The 12,738-nt window shown below is 45.4% G+C and overlaps 1 protein-coding gene across 2 annotated transcripts in view; it reads left to right on the forward strand.

Moving 5' to 3' along the window:
* LAMA5 (laminin subunit alpha 5) overlaps positions 1 to 12,738 on the forward strand; it is a 398,257-nt gene that overhangs the window by 272,171 nt on the left and 113,348 nt on the right. For both annotated transcript variants that reach the window (XM_086932859.1, XM_086932860.1), the window contains exons 41-46: positions 3,288 to 3,524; positions 4,489 to 4,602; positions 5,078 to 5,205; positions 9,762 to 9,842; positions 9,943 to 10,157; positions 12,025 to 12,125. In XM_086932859.1, coding sequence (XP_086788985.1) covers positions 3,288 to 3,524; positions 4,489 to 4,602; positions 5,078 to 5,205; positions 9,762 to 9,842; positions 9,943 to 10,157; positions 12,025 to 12,125 — 876 coding nt within the window. The remainder of the gene's footprint in view (positions 1 to 3,287; positions 3,525 to 4,488; positions 4,603 to 5,077; positions 5,206 to 9,761; positions 9,843 to 9,942; positions 10,158 to 12,024; positions 12,126 to 12,738) is intronic.

The following is a 12,738-nucleotide window of genomic DNA, read 5'->3' on the forward strand; positions in this document are numbered from 1 at the left end:
TCAAAATCAGACTTCTTCAGCCTCCAGCTCGACCAAGCAAAAAACTGTCCGAGAAAACTGTTTGAGCTAATCAGAACACAATCTAAGGAACAACCCCAACCACTCAGCACTATGCGCGAAGCACCCTCCTGTGAAGACTTCGCCGCTTTCTTTATCCAAAAAACTGACAACATAAAGAGCGATCTCCTCATTGACGCAAGCCTTTACTCCAAACCCCACTGCATAGCACTCACTGAACCAAAAAACAATGCTACATGGTCATCCTTTGGCACCTACTCTGAAGAAGAAATTGGCAAACTGCTCAGCACCCTGAAACCATCCAATCACCTCACGGACCCCCTCCCTGCTAATGCTGTCAAAGACTTCACCCCTTTGCTCCTTCCACTCTGGACTAAAATTATCAACAGCTCACTTCAACAAGGAACCATCCCTGACTCCCTCAAAGTTGGACAAGTCACACCTTTACTAAAGAAACCTACAGCCGACCCCTCTGACCTAAACAATTACCGTCCCATTACCAATATTCCCACTCTCGCCAAACTGTTGGAAAAGTGCGCACAACTACAATTGACTAAACACATTGATCAGTTTGATCTCCTCAACCCTCATCAATCAGGCTTCCGAGCAGGACACAGTACAGAAACTGCTATGACTCACATAATTGACAACGCCCTTCAAATCCTAGATCAAAACGATACCTGCCTCCTCATCCTCCTTGATCTCTCTTCAGCATTCGACACCGTTAAACATGAGAATTTACTCGAACTATTAAACACAAGAATGGGTCTATCTGGGACTGTACTCAAGTGGTTCACTTCCTTTCTACACAACAGGTCGCAGAAATTCAAGAGCAACAACTTGATGTCCTCGTCAATACCTGTATCGTTAGGCGTCCCCCAAGGATCCTCCCTATCCCCAATTTTGTTCAACCTAGTTATGGAACCTCTCACCACCTTGCTACAAGCATCCAATGTACACTTTCACATGTACGCCGATGACACCCAACTATATCTCAAATTACAATCCCCCAAAGACATTTTGCTCCTGAACTCAACGATCAGAAGCACCCAATCCTGGCTTGCCGATAATCATCTCAAACTCAATGCTCTGAAAACAGAGTTCCTTTTGATCTCACCTCCCGCGAAGATCTCTACCACTCAAATTTGGCTTAAGCATCTAACTGCACTCAATGTCCAACCCACCCTCGTGGACTCAGCAAAATCTTTAGGCATAACACTCGACACCAATCTCAACATGCAGCAACATATCAGCAAGGCAACTAAGGGAGCGAACTACCAAATCAATACCCTGAGGAAACTTAAACCCTTCCTCCCAGCCAAAGACTTCCAAAATGCAGTACAAGCACTAGTCATCCCTCGAATAGAATACGGCAGCATCGCCCTCTGCGGTCTCCCCCTAACTACTACTGCACCCCTGAGAACCTCTCTAAACGCTGCAGCGAGACTCATCACTGGGTCAAAAAAACACTCGCATATCTCCCCTGACTTGAAATCCCTGAACTGGCTGCCTTTTGAAGCCAGAATACATCTGAAAATCGCCTGCATGACACACAAGGCTGTACACCTGAGCTCACCCGGATACCTCACCCAGAAGCTGACAATCTCTGGCGGCACTAGAAACACTAGAGGCACAAACAATCTTCTGTTGAAACCTCGAAGATTCCGGAAGGAGAAAACTTATAAATGCTCCTTCTCAGGAATGGCACCCGGGATCTGGAACTCACTCCCTCCTGAAACCAGGCTCATCTCCTCCACTACACTTTTTAAGAAAGAAGTAAAACCTATCCTCATGGCGAAATATACTTGAACTGTTACTGTGGATTTTTTAAAGACTCTGCATCGATCTGTATTATCTGTTCGATCCCTTTGATTATTTGTATTACTTGTACTATTGACTTACCTGACTGTCTATGCTCCCATTTATTTGTACTATTATCATTATTGATGTACCTGTTTTACTGTGCTCCCTCATGTACCTACCCCACCCCACTTATTACCTACAACTACGCTATGCCTAATGGCCTGTTATTCACTCTCCTGTTTGTATCCCTGCTTTGAAAAGCGCTCTGATATCTGCAAAGATCTTGTTCGCGCTATATAAAACTTTCAAAATAAATAAATAAAATAAATAAGTGCACAGCTCCCTGCTGCCATTCAGCAGCAATTGTCCTGCCCCCTCCTGACACTCAGTTCAGGGCAGGTTACTGAAAAATAAAATGTTAATAAATCGACTTTATTACCATTTTCTTTTTCAGCTGCTCTGGGACATTTTTTAGCGGGATGTGGCTCCTCCACTATTATGGCGGAGCCGCTCCTGTTTGCACGATAAGTCTCATTTTGATATATCATATAAAGAGCCAGCTTCCTACAACTTATAATTAGGAAACCTTTGTAAATTGCCAGAGCACAAAGCCCATTTGTGCTATCTGAGCTTGTGTGAATGGCGAATACCATGCATTATGTGAACGCTAGTCCCTATTCTTGCATAGTTGGGTGCAGGTAACGCACTCACTAATTTGCTAACCACATACTATCACACATTCGAAGGTGCATAGTGCGCACCTTCAAAATGCAGCCTAATGGGGATCAATGAGTTACCTGCCCGGTTCGGCCAATAAAATGCCTAATGTTTTCTGCTCAGCAAAGTGATGAGCCTCCTGGACAGACAGAAATGGCAGAACCTTCAGCATAGGAAGGGTGATTTGCAATGCAGGAAAGAGGCAGCTTACATGTAAATTATGGCACTAGATGCTCTTTGTTCACTATCATGTCTCTGTTTCGCCCCGCTTTGTCATGAGGCCTCAACGCCGGAAGGTCCCTTCAGACAGTTGTTTGTATATATAATTTTTAAATTAATTAATTCACTTATCATGAGTTCAATTAGGTTTCTGCTGAAATGTAGTGTTGCTAGAAAGGCATGCAGCTGGTTCTAGACAGTCCTTCAGTCGGTCTCCTGTGCACCTGGTCTTACAGTGCAGGGTGGGTGAGGCTGGGATTGAAGTTTGCAGACAAGGCAGTGTGGAAAGATGGCCAAACAACAGCATGCAAGTTGGGAGAGGAGTGGGAATGGTGGCAACTCACTTCGATGCAAGGAAAGGTTGCCTTAAACAGGAGCGGCTGGAGTAATCAAGAAATGTTGAAGATTTGTTCATGTGAATTTTGCAAGGAAAGGGTGGGCCATGCAGGTATCCGCTGGGGCAAGTGGATGGATTTCAAAGAAGCGGCATGCGATGTCCTCCATCATATAGGATTATGATCTTTTCCCAGGGCAACTTCAAACACACCGAGACGAACAACCCTGTGTCCCGCGAGGAGCTCATGATGGTTTTGGCCAATCTGGAGCAGCTGCAGATCCGGGCCTTGAATTCTCAGCCTTCATCCCTGGTGTCTTTGCGCAGAGTGGTGCTCGAAGTCTCCGTAGAGATCAACCAAGTCAGCGTCGCCCCAACAAGAGATGTGGAGCTGTGCATGTGTCCGGCCAACTATAGGGGGGATTCCTGCCAGGTACGTTGAAGGGCTTGGGAGAGCTACAGGTGGGTTTCATGACGCATTCAACACTTAAAGAGGTGTCCGGGTATTCCTGCAAAGTAAAAGGGTGCATGAAGGGAGAAAACTACAAAGTGTATGACTGCCCCGGGTTTGGGAAGGAGAGCTATGGATTTTCAGTGGATTATAAAGTAGGGCCTAGAGGGAAGTACAAGGAGCATTTCTGCCAAGAAAGGGGGTAAGGGAGCCTGGAGGGGTCCTACTTATAGTGTGGGTAGTGAAGGTGGGATGTGGGTGTGGAGGAATGGGAGTCCTGTCAAGACATGACCCCAATCGGTGGTTCTGCATGAACCTTTTGGAGATCTTTAGCATGCATTTGCAGCTGGAGATGAGTGAATGAGTAGGTCTTGCTCAGTGATTGAACTTTTAGACCTCTGCCGAATTCCTAAAAAAACTGTGAAATGTTACTCCCAGCATCCTGGAAAGGCAGTGACAGAAAAAAAACACAAGGGAAAAAGTTCCCTTTTAAATGAAGGGTGGCAAGTATTGTGTGAGGAATTGTGGATGCACAATAATGCTCTCCAATCAATGTTTCGATTTGGTTTCCGAAATTCAGAATTGCTATTTTGAGTTTTGCTTCTGAATTATGCACATTTTGAATTTTGAATCGTGGAGATTTAAACAAGTGGATTCCAAAATGTTTTCACCATTCCATGTCCTAAAGTCAGTGCTGCTAAGAGTGTAACAGTGAAAGGAGCTCTGGGGCTGTCTAGGTTTGTTTGTAATGAAAAGGCTTTGTGTTTTTCGGGTTGGGTTGACTCATTGGATGTTTGAGGAGTGTCGCCTGTCAGGCCATTTGTTTCAGTTCGCTAAGAGGTATTGTGCCACGTAGCTCATCCAGTCTCTTTTCCATGTCTTATGTACTTTCCAATGTCCTGGTTTGTAACATCCCTGATGTCTGCATACTTGTTTCCCACCCTAGGAGTGTGCTCCAGGCTTCTACAGAGACACCAAGGGGCTCTTCCTGGGAAAGTGCCTGCCTTGCAACTGCAACGGACGCTCGGATCAGTGCATGCCTGGCACAGGCGTGTGTGTCGTAAGTACCCTGTTTTGTTTGCACTGACGACCTGGTTATTGTGTGGCCACGGGTATGTGCAGATGTAACCCGCTGCCAGCTGTGGCATTTCCAGCTGGTTTCGACACACAAAAAAACAGCTATTACGAGTATTTGGAAAATGGCATGTGGACCCAGAGTTACTGGATGCCCACGTGCATTGTCCCATATCTGAAAACAAATTCTCTCCCAAGTATCACCTGTTCTTCGTAGGGGATGAAGAGGTGGAGGGAATAGGGGTGAGAAGTGACATTTGGCAGTGCCAATCAAGCGACTGTCCCTTGCCACTCATTTTATGGTCCAAAACGTCTACAAGTGACCTAAATTCAGAGAAACAAAACTGCTTTTTTGACAGGTTTGCCTCCCCATAGGTATACTTGAAAGCCCATTTCTTAATATAGTGGTTAACAATTGCAGGATGTGACCTAATGGCATTTTGTGTGGTTTTTTATTTTAGAACTGCCAGTACAACACAGAAGGGGACCATTGTGAGAAGTGCAAAGGAGGATTCCTAGGCAACACTACTGTGGAGAAGCCCCTACAGTGCATCGGGTGCCCCTGCCCCCTCTCTGTGGCTTCCAACAAGTAGGTCTTCTTTCCCGTCTTTTGATTATTGTGTACCTACCACTTTCCAACCTCCTCGGTTGTGAGTCTTGTGAGTTAGAAGTATGTGCAAGCACCAGGGATTACTACCACACTGGTGAAAGCATTGGTGAATTGTTCCTGGTGATGAGTGAGGTGACTGCTGTGGCCCCATATTTAGCCACCTTTACTAATTTGTTGTTCACATTTAATTACTGATCTCCCAAAGCTGAGATTTTTCCAAATCTGGAGCTCTTAGTTGGTGTTACCTCACTCTCCTCATATGTGACTTGAAAGTTTGTGGCCTCTCTAGTGTGGTGCTGATTTCCTGACGGTGTTCTAGGTGAGGACTGTATATGAGAAGGTGTGCAGGTTATCTCTCACTGCTCAGAGATTGAAGAGCTGCTTGTTGCAGCTCCAGGGTCAGGGCTCTGTCATTAGTGACTTACTTACAATTCAAAGATATGTGGAATCTGCCAAGGACGTCTCAAATGGCTTTAACCCCTTAGCTGCGGCAGCTATTCAGCCGCAGCGCTAAGGGGGAGGCGGGGCCGCGCGGCGCTCCCGTACTCATGACGGAACCCCTCCGTCACGGCCCTCGGGTGTGCTGTGCTTGTGACGGAACGGTTCCGTCACGGCCCGCCCGCTCTTTAGAACGTCAGCGCAGGCGCGGCGAGCGGGCCCTGACGCAACCGTTACGTCACCAGCACAGCCCGCCCGAGGCTCATGACGGAACGGTTCCGTCACGAGCACGGAAAGAGTTAAGGCAGGGTTACCATTTGTCCAATATTTTACAGCTATGGAGAGGTGTTTTATGTCGAAATGCAGGAGCTAGGAGAAACAATTATTCAACTGATCCCAACACTGCGGAGAAGATTCACAGACAACACTTTAGTTCAGGAACCAGTCCCTCTTGCATACAAAGGCTCACGGTCGCTTCACCATTCTGCGCAAAGGCCCAAGGACTTTGTCTTAATAACAAGGCAGCTACTTTGGACAGTTAGGAGGAATCTGCAACATTGGCAGGCAGTGGTCAGTGTGGGTCAGTGTTGTGGCACTAGAATTCTGTTATGGGTGAGGGCTGAGAGTGCATGGAGCTCGCGGGTGCATGTGGGGGATGCCATGGGTTATTAAGCGTTTAAGGCATGAGGCAGTGAGGGTGCTAGGGGCACTGGGAAGGGATGAGCTGCAATTGGGATCTTTGAAACACTGGATGTCCCTGAGCAATGACAGATACTGGCAAGCACTGGCGCTAGACAGTACTTTGAATGGATTGACCTCCCAAGGTGTACTGGAGTGAACCACGAGATGCCCAAATACATTGTGAAGTACTAGAACTAATAGCTTCTTTTTATATAGGAGCAATTCATGCTACACTTCTGTTCTGAAGAGCTCTAAGTAACATGTATTGATACTATCTAGAGTATTGGTACTCAATAAACCAAGCAATCTGCTGCCATTTTTCCATAGGTTACTAGAAAGCCCTTGGGACTCTTAAAAGTAAGTGCATGCCATGGTCTAATCTAAAGACTGACCTACAATGGGGCATTGTGGAGCAGTGTGCATATTTCAAGAAGGTAAAGTCCAACTGCTGGACAAGGGAGGAAATTGCATTGCAATGTTGAAGGCCAATCATTCTCTGTAACTGTTGACTGAAACTACTTTCTCCTTTGAATGTTTTTCAGATTCCATTACCTGTGTGTTCCATCCTTTGTCTTAGTCCATTTGTAATCTTCAGTGTATCAAGAGCTCTCATCTTCTCTTAATTTCTCACTGTATTTAAAATGTTGGTTCTCCCAGTAAAAATCATTTCTGTAGTAGGGGATCACTGTGTATAGTCATAATCTAGTGAATAGTCCCGCCCATGTGCGTGGACCCCGGAGCAATCAAAAATAATTCTCTTAAGCTGTCTTCTGTGCAGTCCCGCATAGACACTTAAGAGAAAATTAAAGACAAATAATGCAGCCTATACCTACAAGGCTACACTGTCCAGTACTTCAACTAGAAATGCAAAGGATATTCCACCAATATCACATTTAAACCAAACTGCTAAGTTTCACCCAAAGAGAAACTTCCCCTTCACAAACTCCTTGGAATGATAGAGAGGAAGGGATGGACAGACAAGCCCCCATAGGCTGCCATTATGTGTCTGGAAAAGGGATACAGTGCCTTTAAGTGACTCTCTAGAGACCCTCGGTATCCCAGAATGCACAGCCAAAGTCCTTTTACTTTCAGTTCTTTTTTCCGGCTCCTGCTAGCAGGACCCTGGAGCATTGAGCCCTCCCTTTTTGGGTGTTTTTCATTTTTTTGGCACTTCAAGTGTTTTGAGTGTTTCACTCGACATCTGACTGCTTCTTCTTCTTCCTTTTGCTGGGGCTTTTGGCCAGTTTTGTCCACTCTTTTGTCGAATATTCCAGCTTTATTCGACAAGTGCCCTGAGTGTGCCAGGAAAAAGGCTACATTGGACGCTCACAGAGTGTGTATCCTCTGTCTCTCTTCCTCCCATGCCCCTAAAGAATGTGAGATTTGTCAATCCTTCTCCAGGAGGACCCTGAGGGACAGGGAGAAAATTTGTCTCCAAGGCCTGGAAGAACTAAGGAGACATCATGAACCAGGTGGGTCTGGGCATGGAGGGACTCTGTCTTCGTCCTCTGCCCGTGCTTCGGTCTCTAGGGGGCTCCCCAATCAAGAAAAGGCCAGGAAAAGGCACAGATCTCCATCGTCGTCGATGGCCTCGACGTCGGCGTCGAGAGGAATGACCACCATCTGCTCCCCGTCGCCCCAGGGCTCTGGGTCGAAGCAACGTCGCCGTTCAAAGTCGAGGGGACTAACGTCGAAACCTCGGACGAGGTCGACGTCGAGGACCTCATCGACGTCGGGACTCCATCGATGTCGAGATGGGTCCAAGAGGCACCGGCGCTCGCCGTCGAGGCGACACCACCGTTCGACGTCGAGGTCGACTCGATGTTCGACGTCGAGGAGAAGAGGGTCGACATCGAGGGACGTATCGACGTCGAGACGTTCAACGTCGAAAAAGAGGTCGAGGAAGGAGAAATCCATGTCGAGGGGGCAATCAAGGGCCAGGACTGTGTCCCATGCCTCAGTGGTCAGCCTGTCTTCTGCATCCACGAGCCCACGGTCGAGGCGGCGCCGGCGCTCGTCTGAGAGGAGGTTGGCCTCGAGAACATCCTCGTCAAGGTACTCATCCTAAGTTCCTTCCTAAGGTGATCTCTGATTTTCATGTTAATCAGACTATAACTTTACCTACGTTTTTCCAGAACCCTTCCATTCCAGCGGAAAGATCTCTTCATTCCCTGGATGTCAGAAGGGTGTTGAAATTCTATCTGGATAAGACCAAGGATATTCGTAGGTCAGACCAATTGTTTGTCAACTATGGGTCGGTCAGGACTGGTCTTGCTACCTCTAAACAGTCCATCTCTAGGCGGATTGTGTCCTTTATCCAGTTATGTTACCAAAAGGCTAATAAGACCTTAGGGGGTAAGCCTAAGTTTCATTCCACCAGGGCCAAAGCGGCTACGACGGCTTTGCTACGTAATGTTCCCATTGCAGATATCTGCAGGGCTGCCACGTGGAAGTCGGTCCATACCTTTGCTAAGCACTACTGTCTGGACTCTGATGCCAGAGCAGATGCTCAGGTTGGGCAGGCTTCGTTAAGAAATCTGTTTGCACAGCAGTGGTGTGCTCTTTTTTTTCTCCACCGCCGGATTAGTTGTTGGGATGGGCTTGTCATTCTATTCACTAGATTATGCCTATACACAGAGATCCCCTACTACAGAAGGAGTAGTTTCTTACCTGTAACTCCAGTTCTGTAGTAGGGGAATCTCTGTTATAGTCATAAGCGCCCGCCCGCCCTCCTCCCTGGTGGAGAAAATGGTACTGTACTGTATGCTACAGGCCTTGCTTTATACACCTTCAAAAAGAACTGAAAGTAAAAGGACTTTGGCTGTGCATTCTGGGATACCGAGGGTCTCTGGAGAGTTCCTTAAAGGCACGGTATCCCTTTTCCAGACACATAATGGCCACCTATGGGGGCTTGTCTGTCCATCCCTTCCTCTCTATCATTCCAAGGAGTTTGTGAAGGGGAAGTTTCTATTTGGGTGAAATTTAGCAGTTTGGGTTAAATTTGATATTGGTGGAATATCCTTTGCATTTCTAGTTGAAGTACTTGACAGGGTAGCCTTGTAGGTATAGGCTGCATTATTTGTCTTTAACTTTCTCTTAAGTGTCTATGCAGGACTGCACAGAAGACAGCTTAAGAGAATTGATTGCTCCGGGGTCCACGCACATGGGCGGGACTGTTCACTAGATTATGACTATAACAGAGATATCCCTACTATAGAACTGGAGTTACAGGTAAGAAACTACTCCTTCTCTTCCTTCACAGTGGGAACTCTGTTTGTAGCATGTGTGGCTGTAGATTCTCATGCTGTGCACCCTCCTGCCATCTATTTTTTGGAGTGGACGTTGCAAGAAGTTTTTCTTTGAAGTATAAGTTTTGGTTTTGAGGTCACTCATGATACCCATTTTCTTTCCTTAAGTTTTGCTATGGGATGTGTCCAGAAGGGGTCAATGACGCAGTGCTTCTGCAACCCCGGCTATGCGGGTGCCCAGTGTGAAAGGTAATCTCAAACACTTCTGTCCTTCGCTTTATCTTTTCTTTACGTTCTCTTTCTCTGGCTTTTGATTTGGTGAAATAATCAATTGTTACTATTCTCAAAGGTGTGCACCAGGTTACTATGGCAACCCGATGGTGATTGGCAGCACCTGCCAGCCTTGCAACTGCAGTGGGAACACAGACAGCAACGCGTTGTTCAATGATTGCGATTCCCGGACGGGGGTGTGCGTTGGATGCATGTTTAACACAGCAGGACCACGTTGTGAGCTCTGTGCTCCTGGATACTATGGCGATGCCGTTGTGGCCAAAAACTGCAGCAGTAAGTGTTGCTCCACATGCAGGGGTATTCTGCTCTGTACTTGTGCTCTAAGAGTTCACAACTTTCAACATGAATGCTTGAGCAGCCAGTACTCTTCGAGTGATAAATCAGAACAATACATTTTGGTGGCCAATGAAAGAGTATATCTTAATCTTAGCATGCTTGCATGAGGGAGCAGCTGCTTGCTCGCCAAGACCCAGAGCTGTTCCTGAGCATCCTTTCTTCTTGTAGATGTTTTCTGATTTGCCAGAGGCTAATTCTGTAGCTGGTTATGTTTACAGATACCAGATAATTTTGGGATTGAACTATGATTTCAAAGTCCAGTTTGTAATAATTGATAGCAGTTTGCTCTTTTTTTTTCCAAACAAGTTAACACCACAATGAGGGATGTGTGTGTTAGGATTTAGATTACATCGCACAACATTGAAAAAAAATTTCAGATGCTTTTGTTATGTTTGACATTAATTCAGAACTTTTGATTTTAATACAGTTTTATATATTTATGTGCCTATACGGGCTTTCCGTCATCCATTGGTCTGTTGTATTGTCATTCGCCTTTTTCTTCAGTCCACTACGTAATGGGGCAATGGATCAGCCCACTTCAGTCATTGGTTATAATTAAATGAGTGATGGCATTCTGCCAAAGGACAATGTCATTACCCACACAGAAATTTGAACCCCTTAGTGCTAGGTACTTGGACCCAATATGTCCATGTTTAAAAATAAAAGAAGTTTTCTTTTTTAAGCTTTGCTAGGACATGACACTGCTCTTGTCACCACTTGTATCTTTCTGCAGTCCATGGGGGAACCTGCATGGGGTGAATTTGAATGGGATTTAACATGGTTGGAAGATGGCCACCCTGGAGTGAACATGGGCCTCAAGCATGTCTATTTTTGGCTGCATGTGCATTTTTGCCAATCTATGAATGAACTTGAAAAACATTCCAAAGAAGGCCGCATATGCATGCGCGTGAATTCAGTCATGGGGATGGACATTTCTGAATGGTTGGTGTAAAAACATTTTACAAAAATATTTCAAAACTAAACAAACACTGGTAAAATCTATAGGCCAGTCGGCAGCGCACAACCTATAGCCTTGACAGTGCTTGTTCAATGCAATTGTCTTCAATCTCCTGAAAGGAGATTCCTTAAAACAAAATGATTTATCATCTTTTTTTTCTGTAAATATTCAAAGATGATCTGAGCCAGCACATCAGAGCAAGCGCCATCTTTCCTTGTTACCCTTTTGCTAAAAAAAGTGGAATTTGTGACCTAGAACTTAGTAGGCACATTGATTCCTGTTGACCTGGTAGTAGAAATTCTCCTTTCTCCCTCCTGTTGTACCTTATCCCGACACATTCTATCCTCCTATGTGACCACATTATTTCTACTTCCCCTTATTGCTGTGAACAGTGGCCTTTTGCTTCACAGTTAAGTTAGGTTGTAAAAATTCAAGTCAAAACACAGAATAGAGAACCAGACCTTCCTCCTTTCACACAAAAGAACAGTGTTGATCAGCTGCTCGTTTGGATCTTCATAATTGCACCCTGATACCTTGCTTCAAACACTGTGAACAGCTATAATTAATCTTGCTTAGGGAACATTCCCACTATTATGGTGCGCATTCCACTTTTGAGTCTAAAATCTGATCCTTTCTTCCTGTAATATACATATTTTGGTCCAGGCAATGGGACAACCTTTCAACATTCTATTAGTATATCACAACAAATTCATCCTCAAAAAGTTGTCATTCAAAAGTATTCTGCTCAATTATTATTGTAAAGTCTTTAGAAGTTGGTCATTCAGGAGACGAGAGTGATCATCAATATAGGTACCGTTGAGTACTTATTGTTTTCTCTTTTTCCAGAGTGTGACTGTTCTCCTTGTGGTACAAGCTCGTGCGACCCCAGGAGTGGGCGTTGCTTGTGCAAGGCAGGAGTGAGTGGGATTCGCTGTGACCAGTGCCAGGTAAAGTATGCATGCTGACCTGTTTAATGTGTTGATCTTACTGTGTTGATGCAGTTGGAATGCAGCAGTGATTGAGTGTGTGTATACTGGCTGATGCAGTGATCCTGTTGTTTACCAATTGTGGCATGGAGACAGCCGGGGCGTATCCTTGCATCTCTGCTGTTGTGTACAGCTCCTGCAGCTATGTCACATTGAATCTAAACCCCTCCACCTCCTTGGTCCTCAATACATGTGAATCTGATTTACAATGCAGTAAATTCTCACATAGTTACTGATACAAGGACAGCAGTAAGTCTAGGATGCAGAATTAGAGGACTAACGAAAGAAGGACCATGAGAAATTGGAAATAAGTGGAGACATCTGTATTTCAGCCCTAAATTCCATGAATTATTTGGACAGGTTTCTCTTCTTGTGATTTCAGCTTTTTTTTTTTGCATCTGAAATGGGAAAAGAGCAAATGGGGCATAAGGTATTTATCACTTGTAATTCTGATGCACTGCATAACCCTTGTTACAGGCCCCGTCAGGTTATTTGGACTGCTTATGACTGGTGACTTAGAGTAAGCTATGAGCCATGTCACTTGGGCCCTTATGTAGAGTTTGGCACTCGGGAT

Source organism: Lissotriton vulgaris, chromosome 7 (assembly GCF_964263255.1).
Source record: "Lissotriton vulgaris chromosome 7, aLisVul1.2, whole genome shotgun sequence".
In the NCBI taxonomy this organism is placed as follows: Eukaryota; Metazoa; Chordata; class Amphibia; order Caudata; family Salamandridae; genus Lissotriton; species Lissotriton vulgaris.